Source organism: Hevea brasiliensis, chromosome 3 (genome assembly GCF_030052815.1).
Source record: "Hevea brasiliensis isolate MT/VB/25A 57/8 chromosome 3, ASM3005281v1, whole genome shotgun sequence".
Lineage (NCBI taxonomy): Eukaryota > Viridiplantae > Streptophyta > Magnoliopsida > Malpighiales > Euphorbiaceae > Hevea > Hevea brasiliensis.
In genome coordinates, this window is record NC_079495.1 from 29889347 (window position 1) to 29912774 (window position 23428).

The 23428-nt window shown below is 34.3% G+C and overlaps 1 protein-coding gene across 1 annotated transcript in view; it reads right to left on the reverse strand.

The window, feature by feature from the left end:
• Positions 1–23428, reverse strand: part of LOC110664043 (ferredoxin-dependent glutamate synthase, chloroplastic) — a 56873-nt gene that overhangs the window by 5847 nt on the left and 27598 nt on the right. Inside the window, exons 10-31 of the mRNA XM_058143976.1 lie at positions 22512–22671; positions 15519–15629; positions 15174–15389; positions 14289–14446; positions 13213–13342; positions 11249–11307; positions 11031–11136; positions 9843–9939; positions 8591–8706; positions 8272–8469; positions 7885–7995; positions 7474–7713; positions 7284–7382; positions 6512–6607; positions 6221–6418; positions 6063–6137; positions 5781–5909; positions 5546–5644; positions 2185–2327; positions 1941–2034; positions 1367–1605; positions 1187–1265 (exon numbers count right to left, since the gene is read on the reverse strand). Coding sequence (XP_057999959.1) covers positions 1187–1265; positions 1367–1605; positions 1941–2034; positions 2185–2327; positions 5546–5644; positions 5781–5909; positions 6063–6137; positions 6221–6418; positions 6512–6607; positions 7284–7382; positions 7474–7713; positions 7885–7995; positions 8272–8469; positions 8591–8706; positions 9843–9939; positions 11031–11136; positions 11249–11307; positions 13213–13342; positions 14289–14446; positions 15174–15389; positions 15519–15629; positions 22512–22671 — 2953 coding nt within the window. The remainder of the gene's footprint in view (positions 1–1186; positions 1266–1366; positions 1606–1940; positions 2035–2184; positions 2328–5545; positions 5645–5780; positions 5910–6062; positions 6138–6220; positions 6419–6511; positions 6608–7283; positions 7383–7473; positions 7714–7884; positions 7996–8271; positions 8470–8590; positions 8707–9842; positions 9940–11030; positions 11137–11248; positions 11308–13212; positions 13343–14288; positions 14447–15173; positions 15390–15518; positions 15630–22511; positions 22672–23428) is intronic.

Sequence of the window (23428 nt, forward strand, 5' to 3'; positions counted from 1 at the left end):
ACTAGTGATTTAAATACAAAAAAAATCAATAAATACCTCACTCCACTCCTAATTCATTTATATATATATATATATCATTAATTCTCTATACAATTATTTTCTACACTCTCTTTAATTCTCAATACTCTTTTAATTTCTCTCAAATTTTCTAAATAATTATTTTCTACACTCCTTTTAATTCTCAATACTTTCATAATTCTCCTACTTTATTATTTTATATACTCACTAAAATTTTTGATGCTATATCAATTACTCTGTTATTATTTTATATATTCAATAAAATTTTCAATACCCTCTATTTTGATTTTTTTTCTTTTATATTTTTTAATTATCAATTGTCATATAATTTTTTAAAAAAGGGCAAGTACTACTCAATTCAACTCAATTCAACTAAGCTTTTATCCCAAAAATTTATTGGGGTCGGCTATATGGATTCTCTTTCTCCACTCTAAACGATTTTGGGTTAAATCATCGGAAATGTGTAATACTTTTAGGTCATGTTGTACTATTCTCCTTTAAATTAGTTTAGGTCTACCTATTCTTTTCTTTCTATTCTCTAACCCAATGTGCTCTACATGTCTAACTAGAGTTTTCCTATGTCTATGCTTCACATTACCAAACCACCTCAATCTCCCTTCTCTCAACCTATAACTGAAAATTTTGATTCATCTAAATCCTAAAGGGATACATAGGCAAAATTAAGTTCATGCACCTTTTTCTAATTTTTTTTAATTAATTTCATCTCTAGTTTTTAATAAGTTCAAGTCTTTACTTATTAAATTTTTCTTAAAAATAAGTTAATTTTATTCTTTTTATTCTTATTTTATTTTGATTAAAAGATTTCTAAGAAAAATTAAAATATTTTTACAAATATAACTTAAATTATAAATCAATAAAATTTTCCTCTAATTTTTTCCTTTAAGTCGCTCTTAAACCGCTCTAAAATCGCTTCCAAACCGTCATTCAAACCGTTTTGAATTGTCATTTTTTGAACCGTCTCTTAAACCGTTTTAAACCGGAGCTCGAACCGGAACCGGCGGTTAAGGAACCGTCCCATGAGGGTTTGGTTCAGGTTCATAATTTTATTGAACTTGAACCGGCGGTTCCTGAACCGTGGCCACCTGTATATGGAACACTAAATCTCCAATAGTGTGAAAAAGAAAGAGGAAACTGAATCAGCACAAACCTTGGGCATTAGAGTATCATCTTCATCAAGAATGTATGCCAGGCCACCAGTCATCCCAGCTGCTACATTTCTACCCACTCTGTAAATATAGACACAACAGTGCGTCAATCTTCTAAACCATTCCTGTCTTTTTGCTTGATTAAAACAAAATTAAAAAGGTTAAAAAAAAACATTACGCACTTTCCAAGAACAACCACACAACCACCAGTCATATACTCGCAGCAATGGTCTCCTGTGCCTTCAACTACTGCTTGAGCAAGCGAGTTTCTGACAGCAAACCGCTCCCCAGCTTTTCCTCTAACAAATACTTGGCCACCTGTTGCCCCATATAAGCATGTGTTCCCAACTATAGTTGCATCCTCAGGGCAAAACCCAGTGTTCTCCACAGGAGTTACAACCAACTCTCCTCCAGCCATACCCTACAGCATTTATGTCTAATTTCAGAAACTGTGTTCATACATTAGGCTTAGCAGTTCTATTTATAGGATTAGCATATCATACCAGCTTAGCTTTGACAAATTGGATCATGTCATACTTAACATTATCAAACTCGAAAAGTAATGGTTTATAATCTGTTAATTGTTTTGCATGCCTATATTCATAGAACCAATCGCAAGTTACTGAATCAAATAGTATTGCCATGAAAACAACAAACTTGTGAATTCACAAGGCTTAACAGCTGAACTAGATGACCAATTTAAATTCTGAATTCGGCTTCCAACTTCTTAAATGATAGTTAGAATTGATTTAAAACCTTTCCCACATAATCGTTAGCCTCTCCAACAAGCCGAATGTTCATTCCAGGTGTCAAAAAGCATGCAAATGACTGCCCTGCACTCCCAGTAAACCTGTTGACACGAAAATAACTTATTTAATCAGAATTTAAATTAATAAAGATTGCCCCTAAGCATTAATTATTTAGCTTGCATTTAAATAAACAGAATTCCTGTTACGCATTCTGTAAATATCACGCTTGCAACCAAGCAGCCACTACTTACGTTATGTTCAGCTGGCCAGCAAAACCAGTGTCCCCATATTTCTTTGCAACCACACCTGCTACACGCCCACAAACAGCACGGTCCACATTGTATATCTTTATAGTTTTATTGACAACTTTTTCATTCTCAATAGCGTCCAAGATCTGGAAAGATTAAAAAGCATTCATCTTAAAAGTGCAGCAGCAGGTAATTAAAGCACTTCGACAAGATCTCAAAGCTGCCCCATCCAACAAACAAAAACAGACAGACCGCAAAAGAAAAATTGTGGTAATATGTTAATTGTTAATTCCAAGTTCATGGATTCTCTGAATGGGCTACTTAAGTTCTTATTTTTAGTAGCAGGTTTTGTTTGCCACGATAAGATATAGCATCTTGTTGCTTACAATGTTAGTTAAGTATGAGTCTAAATTTTAACAATTTTTTTTTTCAGGAGTAGATACAGGATTATACATATATATTCAAGTGGCCTCTTGTTATTACTTTTTCTTCTACATTTGACAACATGAATGAGGTTGCCCATGAAAATAAATGATCCTCTCAATTTGCAGCCCCCACAGAATAACTACAAAAAGCTAAAATTGGCTAAATTCTTAACAACCAATAAAATGGAAACATTATCATTCATCGTAAACACAACAGAACCTCAAATAATTCTAGGGGCTGGAAGTAAACGAATTTTCTATACACATTCGATCTTTTCAAAAATTAATAAGGACTAGTGAAATCAGTGACTTAGGTTCACCCATGCTACTCCAATAACATGGCCAAAATCACCTTATAACTCATTAACTAAAAGCATTAGACCACCATTCTTATGTCTTCACATAATGTAAAATTTCTCAACTCAACTCAACTAAGCCTTTATCCCAAGAATTTGGGGTCGGCTATATGGATTCTCTTTTTCCATTCTAAACGATTTTGGGTTAAATCCTCGGAAATATGTAATGCTTCTAGGTCATGTTGTACTACTCTTCTCCAAGTCAATTTAGGTCTACCCCTTCTTTTCTTTCTATCCTCTAAACTAATATGCTCTACTTGTCTAACTAGAGCTTCCGTATGTCTTTACTTCACATGACTAAACCACCTCAATCTTCTTTCTCTCAACTTATCCTCAATTGGTACCACTCCTACCTTTTCTCTAATATTCTCATTACGGACTTTATCTAGTCTAATATGACCACTCATCCACCTTAACATTCTCATCTCCGCAACTCTTTTCTTAGATACATACGACTCCTTCAGTGCCCAACACTCACTACCATATAACATGGCCGGTCTTATGGCTTTACGGTAAAATTTTTCTTTTAACTTATTAGGAATTTTGCGATTACATAAAATTCTCGTGGCACTTCTCCACTTCAACCATCTGGCTTTAATCCTATGACTAACATCCTCCATCTACTTGAAGGATTGAGCCGAGATATTTAAAGTAATTACTTTGGGACAATACTGCTCCATCCAAAGTAACTTCTTTCCTATCATCAGTTCGGCCTTCACTGAACTTGCAATGCATGTATTCTGTTTTCGTTCTACTTAACTTAAAATCCTTTGACTCTAGAGTACTTCTCCAAAGCTCTAACTTTCTATTGACTCCTTCTCGCGTCTCATCTATCAAAATTATATCATCTACAAACATCATGCACCAAAGGATGCTCTCTTGCATATGTTTCGTCAATTCATCTAAAACTAATGTAAAAAGGTAAAGACTTACAGCTGAACCTTGGTGTAATCCAATTGAGATAGGAAAATCTCGTGTCCCCTCCCACTGTGCGTACAATAGTAGTTACTCCTTCATACATATCTTTCAACACTTGTATGTACCTAATAGATACCCTTTTTTGTTCTAACGCTCTCCATAAGACATCTCTTGAAACACTATCATAGGCCTTCTCTAAATCGATAAAAACCATGTGTAGATCTTTCTTCACATCTCTATATTTCTCCATCAAGCTTCTAATGAGAAAGATCACTTCCATAGTTGAACGATTGGGCATGAAGCCAAATTGATTGGGAGAGATAGAAGTGTCATGACGTAGTCGATGTTCCACAACTCTCTCCCACAACTTCATAGTATGACTCATAAATTTAATTCCCCTGTAATTTGAGCAACTCTATATGTCTCCCTTATTTTTAAAAATAGGTAATAAAATACTCCTCCATTCATCAAACATTTTCTTTGAGTTTAAAATCTTATTAAATAATTTAGTTAATCGTGCCACTCTCATATCTCCAAAACACTTCAATTAGTATTCCATAGGGTCCACAGGCTTCACCCACTTTCATTCTCTTGAGTGCTTCCTTTACTTCTAAAAATCTAATCCTTCTGGTATAATTCACATTCTTTTCTATTGCTCTGTAGTCTATATTCATGCTATTACCACTTTGACTATTGTTAAAGAGATCATCAAAATAATTTCTCCATCTTTCTTTAATGTCTTCATCTTTCACCAACACTTTTTCTTCATCCTTAATGCACCTAACTTGATTGAGATCTTAACATTTCTTTTCTCTCCTCCTTGCTAATCTATAAATATCTTTCTCCCCTTCTTTAGTTCCAAGTTTCTCATAGAACTTTTCAAAGGCCTGCGCTCTTACTTAACTAACTGTCTTTTTTGCCTCTTTCTTTGCTATATTGCACTGTTCATATGCCTCATTATTATCACACTTAGGTAATTTCTTATACCATTCCCTCTTTCTCTTCACTGCCTTTTGTACTTCCTCATTCCACCACCATCTCTCTTTTGAAGGTGGTCCATGTCCTCTAGACTCTCCAAGTACTTTTCTAGCTACTTCTCTAATCTTTGATGCCATCTGCATCCACATATCATTGGCCTCCACATATCATTCCACATAATCTTTTTTCCACAAATCTAGGACCCGCTATCAAAAAAGTAGACCCAATTTTAGCTCTAATCTAAAATAGGACGCTTGTAAATCAAACCTAGAAAGAGCTTTTATGGACTGTCTCTAATATCGTCAATTAAAAACATACTATCAGCAACTTGCCTATAAAGTCTGTCCTTTACAAGCTAAAGAGCATAACAAACAAATTAAAATATGAAGTCAATAATTTCCCACACTACCATCACAAAACGAGAATGGCCACAAAAAACTCCAACTTTAGATAGTCATAATAATAGTGCTACAGACCTATGAAAATTCTCTTTTTCAACACAAGTATGATGCCAAACCAAGGCACTCTTCATATGAGGCAAAACTACAACAAAAAATTCACCCCAATTACCTAGACAGTTGTGATTCATGAATCTATTGTTAAATTTATTGATATATAAAATTGAATCCATAAGAAAACATTATCCTCATTTGCTAAACTAGTAACAATCTAACATATATTTGTTACCTCTGGATCGGCAAGTAGAACATCATCCAAAACTGGACCATTACTATGAGCACCTTGATTCCTGATTTCAGTGCTGCTCCATTTTGGTAACCCAACACTCTGGACATAGAAGCAACATTACATATTTGAAGGACAAATACACAAGCCCACAACAGGAAAAAAAATCATCATCATAAGAAAACTTACAGTTTAAATACATTCTCAAAAAAAAAAAAATACAGTTTAAATTACATACTGAAAGAATATAACTGAGATCAAGATGCTGAGTTTTCACTAGGGAAATGTCACGTGGTCTCAATAAATCTGTTCGCCCAATAACATCATCCAACTTCTCGTAACCCAATTGTGCCAGTGTGCCTCTTACCTGGCCAACATGAGATTTACCCATGTGAAAGATTTAATGAAAATCAGGAGGAAATTTTGGAATTTCTCTAGAAAATGTCAATCTGCACTTTGGAGATGAAACAATCAATGCAAAAACTTCATCAAACATTAGAAATACAAGCAGATGGATTACCTCCTCAGCAACGTATAAGAAGTAATTAACAAGATCTCCAGGCACACCAGGAAAACGTGCACGCAGTTCTTCTCTCTAAAGTGAATTTAATTAAAGAATTAATTACTGGAGGCACATATATATCAATTGCAAAACCTCAGATAAGGTTTCATTAGTACCTGACTGGCAACACCAACAGGGCAATTATTAGTGTGACAAATGCGAGCCATAACACATCCAGTAGCAATCATTGCCACAGATCCAAATCCATACTCATCAGCACCCATTGCTGCGGCCATCATGACATCGACTCCACTTCTAAAGCCACCATCAACCCTAATAATTACCCTTTCTCTGAGTCCATTTTCAATGAGAGTCTGAAAAATATTGTCATTAATCAAAAGGCAGATTAGTGTATGCAAGTGAATACAGGGAGCAACATTTAATTCTCAATCTAGATATATAATAACCTGATGAGTTTCTGTTAGTCCAAGTTCCCAAGGACCACCAGCATGCTTAATAGAGCTTATAGGGCTAGCTCCTGTTCCACCATCATGCCCAGATATCTGCAAAACCAACAAGAGATCACTGTATGGATGGAAAATGCTTATTCAATTTTGGTGAGTATCTTACACCTTTTTATGTAAGCAAATGAAATTAGCAAGGCAGATAATATAATAAAATTAGAAAAAGGGCAGGGCCCTCTAATAAGCAAAAAGAAAATACACAGTTGGTAGAGACAGTGTGGTATAATAATAATAATAATAATAATAATAATAAAGGGTGTTCGCTTAAAATATGCATAAAGCATCCAAAAGAAACACTGGTAGACGGAACAAGTGAAAGAACAAGACAGGACAAATACAAACAAAACAAAACCAAACCAAACCAACATTTAAAACCTGGAATTCAAGCTATCAAGAAATACAAGGCTTCCATTTTTTCAATTGCTTAATGTGCTGAACAGATAATCAGATTCTACAGGTTTATAATATAATCTCTAACAAACATTAAAAGAAAATTCTTTGTATCAAATTGTCAAGAAATATTTACAAGAATAAAAGAGGGAATATTGCTTTAACAAAGAAACTTATAGGCTAGGTCTGGAAGTTAAATATCTTCTCTATTCATTAGTTACCAACAACTTACATTACACTTATAAATATTGGAAGATCTTGAAATGGCATGGAGACAAAACAAAAACAAAGATAATACATCTTAGAACTAACCATGAATTGATACCTGTATAATATCAGCATTACCCTTTGCAACCCCAGAAGCAACTGTACCAATACCAGCTTCCGCCACAAGCTTTACAGACACCTTAGCCTTAGGGTTGACCTATTGTCTCGGCAGATATTAGAATTATTATCAGAATTCAGAGGATGTATCTCTTAAGTAAGGAAAGGCAGATTCAAGGTAGAGCAAATACCTGATGAAGGTCATAGATCAATTGGGCAAGATCTTCAATGGAATAGATATCGTGGTGTGGAGGTGGAGATATAAGCGGAACCCCTGGTTTAGAATTTCTCAACCTTGCAATATATGCACTAACTTTCTTCCCAGGCAATTGGCCACCTTCACCAGGCTTGGCACCTTGTGCAATTTTGATTTCCAACTGATCTGCATTCACCAAGAATGTTGGAGTGACACCAAAACGTCCTGAAGCAACCTGAAGAAGATGCAACCAGTGTCATAAAGCACCATCTTACAAAATTTTTCAAGTGAAAAATTGATCAACATTTTCGCCAATCATTTGCTACCAGGCTATCAATATCTATATACTAGGTACTGCATGTGGAGTTACAAAACTGATTCAAAAGCACAAGTACATAGTCAAGACCTGCTTAATGGCACTAGTAGCAGTATCACCATTTTGGAGACCTTTGAGATGTGGCAATGTAGGAGAATACCCATCAACAACATCTGAAAGTGGACTCCATCGAATTGGATCCTACATGACAATGATAAAGTAAACATCACAATCTGTAGAATCTTTATAATCAAGTATTCAAGTTGATGCAAAAGAAGAAACAAATTTATATTTTAAATTGGAAATTATTGTGTTTTAACATTCATGTTTGTGAGCATGTATGCCATTAGATAGCAGTGGCAGAGATAACATGGTGGGGATACCTCTGCCCCCCCTCCACAACCCTCTCCCCACCCATGCTCCTCCTTTTTTTGTTGAATCTATAGCAGCAGAATAGATAGGCAGATAACAGACTACCTCACCACCTTCTCCTGAATTAGACTTTCCACCTAATCTGTTCATTGCAATGGCAATTGCTTCATGAGTTTCTCTTGAAATAGCCCCAAGGGACATTCCACCAGTGCAAAACCGGTGAACAATGGATGAGGCAGGTTCAACCTTTCCCACAGGAATTGGAGCACGATCACTCTTGAACTCAAGAAGATCACGAAGAACCTACAATTGGGAAGCTTCAAAATGTCAACTAAATGACTATAAGATGCAGGTAGGAGGAAGAAAAAAAAATTATCAATTTGACAGAACACATGAAAGAAAAATGATCAACTTCATCACTCACATTTACAGGTCGATTAGCTAAATGCTGCTGATAAATAGAAAATGCACTTTCATTCTTTTGCCGGACAGCTTTGTGAAGCAGTTTTGACATCTCTGGGTTGTTTCCATGATACTCTCCTGTTACAAATTAGGAGACAAAAAAAGGGTTTCTTCAAAATACTTTTTTGGTTCAATAGAATATTGAATATGAATTATACAAATCAAAAAATGCTATTAACTTTGACATTAATTTTCAAACCCGGCCCGGTCAAAGAACCGGTGAAAGCAAAAGGTTAAGGGTTTAAAGTTCAACCAAAGCTGAACCAGGGTTTGACCGGCATAATGTTCAATAAATATTAAATATATTATAAAATTAATAATTTTTAAAAAAATAATAAAAATAATGTATTATTATAATTAATTGTTTGACATATTTCATAAATAATAATTAAAAAAATTACTAAAATTTTAATATGCAAATAAATTTTTAAAAAATTATTTAAATTTGTTAATTAAAATTATAAATATTTTATAATAAAATTTATTTACAATAAATTATTTATAATAATAAATTTATTCATATCAATGAAAAAAAAATTTAATATGTTAAAATTTTGTAACAAATAAATAGAGAAAATGTTAAAATAAAAAAAAAATCATGTTAATATACTAGTAAGTAGTAACAAATTATTAATACTATTATTTATTTAAATCAAAAGTTAGTGAATTAAGATTTCTTTATATTATATATATATATATATATATATATATATATATATATATATATGGCAAGTAGAATTGCAAGATCCATGTTGTGGTTAAGTAGTTTGATACATGGAGAAGCAATTGGTAATGTAAGAATCGAATCCCCATCTCAGGATCCAAAGTTATTTTTTCTTTTAATGAAAAACCTTTTTTTTTTATGAGAAACCAGCATAACGGGTTTAAACCCGATTGAGTTTACCGCTCGATCAGTTATTCAACTATTTCATTCTGATTCAAAGCAAGTTCATTAAAAAACAGGCTTGTGACTGCTCTCTGGTTTGCAGTTAAACTGGTCCGACCAGCCGATCCAGTTGTATATAATTACAACATCTATGGAAATTGAAGGCTTACAAGTCATACCTAATATTTGTTGTAATACAAATTGATGTAAAATTTCAACTAGGTTGAAAACAAAATTGGAATTCGATTCAACTTAATGAAAATTAAATACCCAGCTATAACCAACAATGAACCATTAAAATGTATAACACATTTATTAACAAGCATACCTCCAGGTCTAAACTGTATAAAACCAAAATTTTCCAGTCTTTTAGTTGTATCCTCAGAGAAAGCCTTCACCCAGAATGACAATGTCTCTCTTGCCAACTACAAGTAGGAATCCAAAAAAATAGAAAAACAAAATAATTGGAGACTGAAATCAATGGAAACACTTGTTATCTAAAAGTGATTATTAAAAAATTTAGATAGAGGAAATTAACCACTTGTGATAAAATTAAACAAAATTTAGAATAGAGGAAATTAACTACTTGTACGTAACAAAATTAAACTACTGAATTAACCAACCTTGTCGTCCTTAAATTCAAATTAAAAAAGCACATGATTTGCACATTTTAGTGGTATGATCCCCACAAATAACATGATTAATATTTTGTCTGTAATTTTCTAAGCAATGCAAAGGGCTGCACCATTTACTCATCGGTAAGTCTCCCCAAAATTAAACTAAAGGAACATACATATTATTACCTGTAAAATCTGAGAAATCTAAAGAGGAATTTTACTTACTTGACCAAAAAGATAAGTAATACTAGTAAGACATCAAATTCATATTAGTCATAAGTAACATCTCATTATAAGAAGTCTACTTGGTTTCTAAAATTAAAATAAACTTTTATGATATATTTATGACCCGATGCTTGGCTGAAACAATAATTAGGGGGCATTCACAACTTAGTGTAAACCAAAAACCAAATTGAAACCAAACCACTGTATAATTAAGTTTGGCTTAGTACAATTTGCTGTTCAGTTTGATTTTAATTTTATGGAAGCCCAACTAAATTGTAAATCACATTATACCATATTTTCATATATAATTTATATTTTTTTATTCTTAGTTTAATTTTATTAATTGTTATCGTATTTAATATATTTTTTAAGATATTTTATGAGTTTTAAAAGTATATTTTTTTCCCATAACAGTTAAGCTACTCTAGTGTAAACCTTTTACAACCATAAACATAAATACAACTCAATTCTCCTAGCATAACTTCACAAATAGATTCTTTAATTGGCAAACAATATAAAGGGGAAAAAAAAGCATTGATTTTGTGCAATCTTAAAGGCCCAATGTTCAACGACTTAAGACTTAACTATATACACAAAATTTGGCACATCATGCATATTATTATAATGACAATATATATTTGTAAGACATGAACACAATTCATTGCTTTTCCTACCTCATCAAAAGTTGCTCCACCAATCTTTGACACACTCCCACAAAATGCTAGATCAACAACCGCCTTTCCTAATCCATAAATCTCAAATATCTGGGCACCACAGTAACTAATTACGGGAAACAAGCAAGTCAATCTATGGAAAATGGTCATATCTCAAAATGAGTGCACAAGAAAGTGAAGAAAAGATTTAAGAGAAAATGATACTTTTGAAATTGTACCTTGAAAGCAATGAGATGCCCATCTTGGAAAGGATTTTTAAAAGACCAGATTTAACTGCCTGGAATGACAAACAATAGTCAAAGTATAAGACATACCACATCTATTAATGTTTAATGCATCATTCAATGACATTTTGGGAAAAGAAACCATGTTTATTAAGCCTCAAGATTGTCAAACTTTAAAAGTTTGGGCTAAAGAGTGTTTCCCAAATACTAATAGACTTTTTACCTATTCATTGATCCTAGTGAATATATCATCTAAAAAAATCTGTCCTACATTATATTAATAACCATCAGCACAACCAGAGAGTTATACTAGAAGAATGTTGAATTTCTGTGGTTCATATAGCCTCCAAAGTCCAAACTTATTAACAAATGAACTAGAAACTGCACAAAATTACTCAAAGAGTGAACTTGAACAAATAACAAAGAAGCTAAAGAACTATTTTTATTCATTAGACACTGAATCATGGTTTCAAATAATATTTGTAATGTTATTCAACAGATACAGGCGGAAAAAAATTTCCACAGGTAATGGCTGTCACCAGTAACAACCATTAGCAGTTTGTTTTTTTGCTGCCTTATCCAGCTTTCATTCCCTATAATCCCCACTTTTCCAGCGACCATTTCTTACATCTTTCTTTTTTGGTCATCTTCAATCTAAATCCCTCAAAACTCTGGTTACTAGAAATTTTAGCTTCATTTCACTTTGTAATAAAGCAAAAATCAAGCCAAGAGACTCAAGACTCTCCTAGACACTCTTTTTGATGGTGATCAGGTTAGATCTTTCATCTCCATTTGTTTTGCACTAATTATTGAAGTTGATTGATAATAACAAAATACAGACCATGGATTCAATGTCTTTATTTTAAGTATTCATGCTTATTAGTTAGTTGCATTTGTTAATTTCAGTGAACTCTTTGAATATTTCTATTCATTTATTGCATTTTGCAATTGCGAAAAAAAAAAAACAAAGCAACAGGCCACAACCACTGCAATAAGGCCAGTGTCCATTACACACAACTTCAAGCACCATGTAAATCTGCACACTAAGGAAAGCCCTTCTGTAAGTTACAAGAAATTCTCAACTTTTGGCTTTCATTGGGAAGACATAGAAACTCCATGCATTATTGCCTCTACTAAAGTACAAGTAAACTCATTGCTACACCAAAAAGGAAAAAGTCAATATGTTATGTTACATAATACAATTTTCAACAGCCATTACATTTCAACCACTGCATAATAGGGTTTCCCTAATCATACATATGACAACCATAAAAGCCATTAAATAACTGTAATATTTGTGACATACTAGCTGTTATTCATGAATGATAGCTCTAATTCTTTGCTTAGAATTCTCCAAGCCAAATTTGGGGTAAGTCTTTCTATGTCATCAAAAATATTTAAGGCTTACAATTAAGCTCATGGCTACCTATACAAAAATCGCAAGCAAAAAACTAAGGCCAAAATCATGGTTTTGTATCTCATACTGTTTTTCTTTTGCTAAAAACTTATTATTAGAATCCTCAAGTTCAACACATATATAAGGTATTCCACATTTCTTTTTCCATTAAGTTCGATGCTACTTCCATTCAGTTGTTGAGGCATGATTATAGAACACATGCTTCGTGAACAAGTCCCCTAATTAGTACAAATACAATTTCCTAAGCATACACTAATTAACAAATTGCCAGAACACATTAAAACTAATAGATTAGTCGATGAAAATTTCAAGACTCATAATACGAAGCAAGCTGATTGCTAGTATCTCCTTGATTGTTTAATCAACAAGATAACATCCCCATGTTCCTGCATCATGATTGCTTGTCGAGAAGACAAATATTCAGTCTACAAAGCATAATTGCCACTCAAATAAGCACAAAACAATGAACAAAAATAGAAATCTACATCTAAGGGGAAAAAGAAAAAAAAAAAAAAAATTCTTGTCTCAACAATTTACTAACCTTGCAAAAGTTCTTTTGAGCCTGTTCAATTGTTACAGTAGGCATCTTTCCGTTCCTCATTAAATTCACAGTTTTACTACTTAGACGCCACTGCCGGCATGTTTCCAATGCCAAGTATGGACAAACAGCACTGAAATATTATTTTAGCAATCAGATTTCAGTTCATTGTTGATGACAAGCACAAGCAAGATACTTACTATAACCATCCATTAATGCCACAGCAAAATGTAGGGGTGAGCAATCGGTTCAAACCGAACCGAACCGAACCGAACCGAATTAAATTATCAAACCGAACCGTCAATTTTAGAAACCGAACCGAACCGAAATTAGTGAAAAACCGAATCAAACCGAACCGCTTTAATTCGGTTCGGTTCGGTTTAAACCGATCGGTTTGATTTTTGATTGATTTTTTAATTTAGACTTGATTTTCAAGTTATTTGGTCTAATTTTAACTTTGGTTTGAACCTAATAACCATTAATCAATGAAATTAAATAATTAATATATATAAAATTAAATATAATTCATAAATTTTCCATAAAAATAAATTAATTCAAAAATCGATTCGGTTCAATTTAGTTCGATTTGACTATATAAATCACTATTCGGTTCGGTTCGGTTTAACCGATTTTTTTTCTCTTCAAAACCGAACCGAACCGAAATAACCGAAATTTTTATAAATTAAAACCGAACCGAACCGATTAACTTTTAAAACCGAACCGATTGAACCGAATTGAATCGGTTCGGTTCGGTTTTTCGGTTTGAACCGTATTGTGCTCAGCCCTAGCAAAATGCAATGGCAATACTTGTAAAATCAAAGTTTATGAAGATGAACTTAGAGCCCTCAGACCAGGCAAAGTTTTATTAAATAACAAAATGAAACCAAGAAAGAGCAAAACACCAAAGTTTTTTTTAACCCTAAGATAAAACATTATGAGAAATTGGCATCAGGTATTAACATTGATCATCTAAATAAATTTGATTAAAGTTGCATCCACTATCTTTTAGAATAAACAAAATTGAAAGATAGTAATGCAAATATATAATTTCAAAAGATTCCACATTAAGGAAACATAACCTGGCACCGTATCCAATCAAACAGCCAAATTGATGAGTGCTGAAGCACTGAGCAGTGTCTGCTATGATGGAAGTTGACATTCGCAAGCCATTTTGAATAAGATGCTGATGAACAGCACCAACAGCAAGAAGAATTGGAATTGCAGGTCGAGTGGGCTCCTGAGAGAGGAAAAATAAGCATCAAAAGTAACAAACTTGCTTGTAGGGCTAGGAGACCATGAGAAACGAGAAAAGAGTCAGCACAGATCAACCCCATTGTAAAATCCTCAAAGAAGAGAAGATCGTAATAGTAGCCATAAGCTACGTTACGAAGCATTATATAATCCCATGTGCATGCACAAACACAGAAAAATATGAAGGTTGCTTGACAGGATGGGAAGATGCATTAGCCATTTATAAGGCAATGAAAAATTATAAACTTTGATATCAATTGAAAGCTATTATACACTTTGATATCAATTGAAAGCCATACAAATGCACAATAGCAATGAAGTTATGAAGTAATACAGAATTCAATAATTCTAGTTAAGTATACCTAACATTCAACTTTCCAATGTCTCAAATGGCAATTCAATTAACAAAACACAGGCACCTGCCTTTGCAACTTAAACTGACACTGAATCATCAGTAGCCTGCAACTAATAAAAAGTAGTTGATGAAAAGTTGGAAAAAAAATAGCAGAAAGAAATTATGAAGCAATCAAGCAAAACAATGAGGACTAACAAAGAACAAGAAACAGCAATCCTCCAACAATCATATAAGTTTAAAAAGTATAAGTATATTCTCATAGTAAATGTTGTCAATATCAACTTAAATGGTTTAAATATTAAAAAAATGGTAAAATTTGTGTGATTATAAAATAAAAGGAAAACCAAAAGAAATTTACCAGCTCATCAGAACGATCTGAGAGAACAAGCAGTTGGGAACCATTTCGAACAGCATCATCAGCAGCTTCACAAAGCCTAATTAGTGTTCTTTCCAAAGTGCCCTCAACCCCTTTACGTATATCAAAAAAGGTTGGTAAAACTTGTGGTTTTAAGTAGGGATCCTTAAGCAATGACTCTAGCTCCCCCTCATTCAGTACAGGACTAGAAAAGATAACCTGATCCAAAATAATAAAGTTTCAATTTCATTCCCACTACAAAAACTGTGAAGGAAATTCATTTCAACAAAAGCACAATAAGTGCCATTAAATTCAACATAAAGTAGAAAGGTTAATAAACAAACAAACCTGCAAAGCATTTTCAGGTCCAACTTCCAATATGTTTCCTCGCTTACCAATATTGACTTCAAGGGACATGACTAAACCTTCCCTTAGAGGATCAATAGCTGGATTTGTGACCTGTGCACATCCAATAAGCAGCATGAAAAAGAAGAATGATTTGAAGTTAGCTTGGGCCTTGAATTAAAGGCTAATCACTCATAATACCAATGAAATAGGTTACAAATTCCTCTAGAAAAGAAATCTATTCGACTCTGACAAAAATTTCCAAAAAGAAGGAAATCCTAAATATGATGAACAGTAACTTAAGGGAGAGATAGTTCATTTTGGACTTTGTAGAAAAATACAGTATATATCAATTAGCTTTCAGTGGACACGTAAGAGCACTTCCCTATCCACACAGTTTCAATCAAATTTTAAAGAGACTTCATAAAACCAAGAGCTTTTATGGCCTTGCATATTCTGGCCAAGCTACAACTTCAGCACCTACCATGACCATCCATTTTCTTATGGGCAGATATATGAGGGAAAAAAAAAAAAAAAAAAAACTGAAACAGAAAAGGGATAAAACCCTCTGACCATTGGTTGTAGCAGAAAAAATATATAGCAGAAAAAATAATTAACAGAACAACGAGGCTAATAGCTACCAAAAAAGATGTTCAATAGCAGCCAGAAACTCAAGAAAAAAGAGGTGGAAAAATAACAGACACACACACACACACACACACATATATAAAGAAGACACTGAACCTTCTCCTGATGAACAGAGTGTCAAGCACCAAGTAAAAATTTATGCATGAAGAGGAATGGAAATCAAGACCCACTAATAGTATCACTGTGCATAAGAATCACACATTTAGCGCACGGCCCCGCCAAACAATGCAAACCAATTCTGCAAACCTAAAATTCATTTTTCTTTTGTTCTGGCACATGGACTCTGCTTCCCCTCCGTACCCTGCCTACACCACCACCCCAATCGTCTCTCTCACATCCATAAAAAGGAATGAGAATCAAGACCCAAAAATAGCTAATTTCTCATTAGAATCTAACAAAGAGCAAGATGCCAACTAATCTGCAAATACAATTGAGATTTGTTGTTTTTTGTCTTGCTTCTCTTCTCTCACCCAAATCTGACACTTAATTTAAGTTATCAAGTCTCCAAAACTGTGGCAGATCTATAGCAAAAATAGTTGAGACAAAAAATCATATTGTGCATTCAAAAATTTATTTATTTCTAAAATTTTACTCTAATTTTTCAATAATAAACTTTATCAAGACAAAACAATGTAATTTTAGGTGTAATAAATTGATAAATGATCTTGAGTTATTTAAGAGTGTTATAGGAAGTCAATCCTATAATTATGAAAATAATATTCTTTCTTAATTAGTTAACATAATTAGTAGGATACCACCCCAATTAGAATACTTAATTATAGGACCCTTTGTATATAAATACCTTGTATCTCATTCAATAAAGTACACACAGAAAAATATTTACCTTCATGGTATCAGAGCCTTGCTAAAAAAAAAAAAAAATTCTGAGAAAACTATTAGAATTCGTTACCGTGGAGTTAGGTCACCATCTCAAGGTGACATTTAAGTCTCACCGCCCACCCAGGAAGGAAGATCCCTTGCCGGTGACCTCACCTAGAAAATTCACTCACCAGAACACCGGTGAGTGAGGCTCACGCGCCGATACAAGCTTCTGCCGCCGTCCCACTCACCAGCACGTGGAGGCGCGTCCAATGTCCCCAGCAGCTCAGATTGCTCTCGCCAGCGTCACCTTGAGTGTATAATGCATCCCTGTTCATTGTTTTGCCATAGGGTGCTTTTGTAGAGGTGATTTTTCTTGGTCCACCTACTGTTGGATATGTTTCTGGCTTCTGTTACACTGAACTGCTTTAAAATTGTGTCTTGAGGTGTGTTTGCTCTGTGTTTATTGATTTGGGAAAGGAGATTTCTGTGATTTACTGCTGTGAATTTTGTTTTTTAACGGCAAAAAGTAAAAGTGTAATAGCTGATGTGATTCCTATGATGACTAAAATCACGGAACACAAAATTAATGGTTCTAATTATCTAGATTGGAGTAAGACAGTTTGGGTTTATTTGCGGAGTATTGATAAGGATAATCATCTCACCAAAGATCCACCTACTGATGATACAAAACAAACTTGGATGAGGGAGGATGCTTGTTTGTTCTTACAAATTCGAAATTCCATTAATAGTGAGGTAATTAGCTTAATTATGGACTATTTAAAATTCTTATATTCGGGTAAAGAAAATATCTCTCGTATTTATGAGGTATATAAGGCATTTTATCATGCAGAGAAACAAGATAGATCCCTCACAGCCTATTTTATGGATTTTAAAAGGATCTATGATGAACTTAATGTCTTAATGCTGATTAGTCCTGATGTGAAAGTTTAGCAAGCTCAACGAGAACAAATGGCTATCATGAGTTTTTTGGAAGGTCTTCCCCCAGAGTTTGAGACTGCTACATCTCAAATTCTTTATGATTCTGAAATTTCATCTCTGCATGATACTTTATCAAAAGTACTTCGTACTGAAGCTCCCTAATTCTCCCAATCTGTTAATAGTGCTCTTGTTAATCGTACTGACAGTGGCAGGCAAAGTCATAAAGGAGGCAATAAAGGAGGGTATAGTGGCAATAGGGGTAACAAGCGTAGTGGGGAGGTTGTCCCTAATCGTGACTCAGGAGGAATTGAATGTTACTATTATCATGAGCCAGATCATACAAAAAGGTATTATTCGAAACTTCAAAATAAGAACCCATGATCTCAGATGGCCAATATGGTAGTTGATGACTTCTCAATAGCTCCTTCTGAGAAAGCAATTTTAGTATCCGCTGAAGAATATGCACAATTCTCACAATATCAGGCCTCTCTAAAGTCCTCTAGTTCCCCAGTCACTACAATAGCTGAGTCAGGTAAATCTACTACATGCATTGTCTCCTCCAAATGGGTCATTGATTCTGGTGCTACAGACCACATGACAGGTAATTCTAATCTTTTGTCTACATTTCAACCTCATCATCCTTCATCCTCTGTTCTTTTGGCCGATGGGTCCACGTCTTGTATCATTGGTTCTGGCATTGCAAATCTCACACCATCCATTTCTATATCATCTGTTTTGTATCTATCCAAATTCGCCTTTAATTTACTCTCTATTAATAAACTTACTCAAGTCTTAAATTGTAGTGTCTCATTTTTTTCTGATCATTGTTTATTCTAGGATCTTACAATGAAGCAAATTATTGGTAAAGAATATGAGTCTGGAGGCCTCTACGTCCTTGACAAATGGGTGCCAAGATCTCTTGTGTGTTCCAGTATTTTAACTCCTATTGAAGTTCATTGTCGGTTGGGACATCCGTCTTTATCTGTCTTGAAAAAGTTTTGTCCACAGTTTCAATCTTTATCAGTTTTAGATTGTGCGTCCTGTCAGTTTGCCAAGCATCATCGTTTGCTTAAAGTGTCTAAAGTCAATAAACGGGCTTCATCCCCTTTTGAGTTAGCTCATTCTGATGTATGGGGTCCATGTCCTATTATTTCAAACTCTGGATTCAAGTATTTTTTTACATTTGTTGATGATTATTCCTGTTTTACTTGGTTATTTTTAATGAAGAATCATTCGAAATTGTTTTCTATTTTTTGTGCCTTTTGTGCTGAGATTCAAAATCAATTTAATACGTCTGTGCGTATACTGAGAAGTGATAATGTTAAGGAATATCTTTTTAGCAATTTTCAAATCTATATGTCACAAAAAGGCATTCTTCATAAGACATCTTGTGTTGATACTCCATCCCAGAATGGGGTTGCTGAAAAGAAAAATAGACATCTCCTCGAGGCAACACGGGCACTCCTTTTTCAAATGAAGGTTCTTAAATAGTTTTAGGCTGATGCAGTTTCTACAGCTTGTTTTCTGATTAATCGTATGCCATCATCTGTCCTTAACGGTGACATTCCTTATACCATTTTGTTCCTTTCTAAATCTTTGTTTCCTATTGAACCTCGTATCTTTAGTAGTACTTGTTTTATGCAAGATGTTCGTCCACAGGTTACTAAATTGGATCCCAAGTCTCTTAGGTGTCTCTTCCTTGGATATTCTCGACTTCAAAAAGGGTACAGATGTTTTTCTCCAACCCTTAATCGTTATATTGTGTATGTTAATGTTACCTTTTTTGAATCTACTCCATTCTTTCCTCCCTCACCTATTTATGAGAGTCCGGGGGAGGAAGATGATATCTTAGTCTATTATGTCCATCTAGTGTCAAATCCTCAACCAGGTCCTCAGAATTCTCCTACACCAGCACTGGCTCAACCCCCTCACCCACCTATTGTTAATGATTATTCTAGGAGATTGAAGACTCTTGACTCAGATCCTCCACTAGCTTCTTCGTCAGAAGATCCAATTCCATCCACTGCTCCTCAGTCTAACTTAGATCTTCCTATTGCTCTTCGCAAAGGTAAACGTCAATGTATTTATCCTATCCCTTCCTTTATATGTTATGATTACTTGTCTTCTTCATCTCGTTGTTTTATCAGTTCTCTAGATACTATTTCTATTCCCAAAACTGTTGCTGAAGCATTATCCCATCCTGGCTGGCATGCTGCAATGAAAGAAAAAATGGTGGCTTTAGATACTAATGGTACTTGGAAATTGATGCATCTACCCCCGGATAAGAAAGCTATTGGATGTAAATGGATTTTTACAGTCAAAGTGAATCCCGATGGTACTGTGGCTCGTCTCAAGGCTCGCCTTGTTGCTAAAGGATATGCTCAGACTTATAGAACTGATTACGCTGACACTTTCTCTCCTGTTGTTAAACTAGCTTCTGTTCGCTTGTTTGTTTTTTTGGCAGCTAGATATGATTGACATTTACATCAGTTAGATATCAAAAACACTTTCCTTCATGGTGATCTCCAGGAGGAAGTTTATATGAAGCAAACACTAAGTTTTGTTGCTCAGGGGGAGTTGGGCAAAGTTTGCAGGCTCTGAAAATCCCTTTATGGCTTGAAACAGAGTCTTCGAGCTTGATTTGGCAGATTCAACAGTTTAGTATAAAGAAGAGCAAGTCCGATCATTCGGTGTTTTATAGACATTCTAAAGCTGGACTGATCTTACTTATAGTATATGTTGATGTTATTGTTATTACTGGAAATGACTCTGCAAGCATTTCATCACTTAAGACATTCCTTCATACTCAGTTTCATACAAAAGATTTGGATTTGTTGAAATATTTCTTAGGCATTGAAGTTTCAAGGTGTAAGAAAGGCATCTTCTTATCTCAGAGGAAACATGTTCTTGATTTATTGGCGAAAACAGGAAAATTAGGTGTCAAACCATGCAGTGCACCAATGACTCCAAATCTTCAACTCACAACAGGAGATGGTGAACTATTTGAGAACCCTGAGATATATAGGAGATTGGTTGGCAAGCTTAATTATCTCATAGTAACTCGCCCGGATATTGCATATTCAGTTAGTGTTGTAAGTCAATTTATGTCCTCTCTTACTGTCAACCATTGAGAAGCTTTGGAGCAAATTTTATGTTACTTGAAGGGTGCTCCAGGTCGTGGTCTCTTATATAGCAATCATGGGCACTTAAATATTGAGTGTTTTTCAGATGCAGATTACGCTGATTTAAAGATTGATAGGAGATCCATTACAAGATATTGTATCTTTGTTGGAGAAAAATTAGTATTTTGGATAAGTAAAAAACAGACTGAAGTTTCTCGTTCGAGTGCTGAATCAGAATATCGAGCTATGGCCCAAGTTGTGTGTAAAGTAATGTGGACACTTCAGTTATTGGAAGAAGTGGGTTTTGAGGCCTCATCTCTTGCCAAACTATGGTGTGACAATCAAGCCGCTCTCCACATCGCCTCAAATCCAGTGTTTCGTGAGCGTACTAAGCATATTGAAATTGATTGTCAATTCCTTCGAGAAAAGATTCAACAGAAGATCATCTTAACAGAGCATGTCAAAACTGGAGAGCAGTTAGAAGATATCTTCACAAAGGCTTTAAATAGGGCTCGAGTTGACTACATTTGCAACAAATTGGGCATTATTAATATCTATGCTCTAACTTGAGGGGGAGTGTTATAGGAAGTCAATCCTATAATTATAAAAATAATATTCTTTCTTAATTAGTTAGCATAATTAGTGGGATATCACCCAATTAGAATACTTAATTATAGGACCCTTTGTATATAAATACCTTGTATCTCATTCAATAAAATACACAGAAAAATATTTACCTTCAAAGAGATATGTATTTTGATAGCATTAATAATAATATAATTTTTTTATAATTTTCAAGGTGTTAGATTTCGTTGAGTCTAATTACTTATTATATTTTTTATTTTTTATAATATTTATTTTTTATTTTTTATTATTGACCTTGGAAAAAAAATTTCTAGATCCGCCAGAAATAGAAGCAGAGTCCAACTCAGGACTTTTTTTTTTCACACATAGCTTTCACATGACAACATCCTCCTCTTGATTTTAGAAGAGAGATATATTTGCAAATTGCAACTCATAAAAAACATGGTGAGAGATAACCATACTCAGTTATGCACAAGAAACAAAGTCTAACTTGAGTCCTTTTTTTTTCACTCACATCTCATGTTTCTATTAGTGTTGGATACCGATAACATTTTTTTCGTAACAAATTTGCATTTCCAAGAATATCACATATCAATAGATTGCATGTGTACCTAGATGCCCACTCATTGCAAAAATATGTGCAAATGATGCAGGCAGGTAAATGCCCATGAGCATGAGAGGTAGAGATAGCATTTTAGCAATGTTTTAGGCAAAAAACGAAGAAACGTTAAGCAAGCACATGCTTTGTTTATGCCATGATCCCAAAAAAATTCAAGTAATAAAAATGTTCAAATTTTGAACAAACTAGAATATTGTTACTAGCATATTTAAAAACAAAACTGTCAGGGAAAAAAAAAAAAGAAAGAACTTTATAATAAACCTGTGCAAATCGTTGCTTGAAATAATCATAGAGCATATGCGGCCTTTGGGACAGTATTGCCAATGGAATATCATCTCCCATGCAAAATGTAGGCTCCTTCCCCTGTGCAGCCATAGTTTCAATAACCATTTGGACATCCTCACTGGAGTAGCCAAAAGCCCTGTCACATGATAATAAAAAAATAGCAAGTAATAACCCAATATACAATGCATAACAACACAAGAGTGAAGATTTTATTAAATATTAGAGGTGGTAATTTAGGTTGGCGGGTCGTGTTCATGGTGACACAAACAAAATTATGCATAGAAATTTTAGATTCTCGGGACTCGTACATTGCCCCATCTAAACATAAACTCAACGCAACTCAACTAAACCTTTATTTCAAAAATTTGTGGTCGGCTATATGGATTTGCTTTCTCCACTCTAAACAATTTTGGGTTAAATCCTCAGAAATGTGTAATGCTTCTAGGTCATATTGTACTACTCTCCTTTAAGTCAATTTAGGTCTACCCCCTTTTTTCTTTCTATCCTCTAACCTAATATGCTCTACTTGTCTAACTAGAGTCTCCGTATGTCTACGTTTCACATGACCAAACTACCTCAATCTCCCTTCTCTCAACTTATCCTCAATTGGCACCACTCCTACCTTTTCTCTAATACTCTCATTACGGACTTTATCTAATCTAGTATGGTCACTCATCCACCTTAACATTCTCATCTCTACAACTCTTATCTTAGACGCATACGACTCCTTCAGTGCCCAACACTCACTACCGTATAACATGGCCGGTCATATGGCTGTACGGTAAAATTTTCTTTTCAACTTATTGAGAATCTTGCGATCACAAAAAACTCCCGTGGCACGTCTCCACTTCAACCATCCGGCTTTAATCTTATGACTAACATCCTCCTCACAT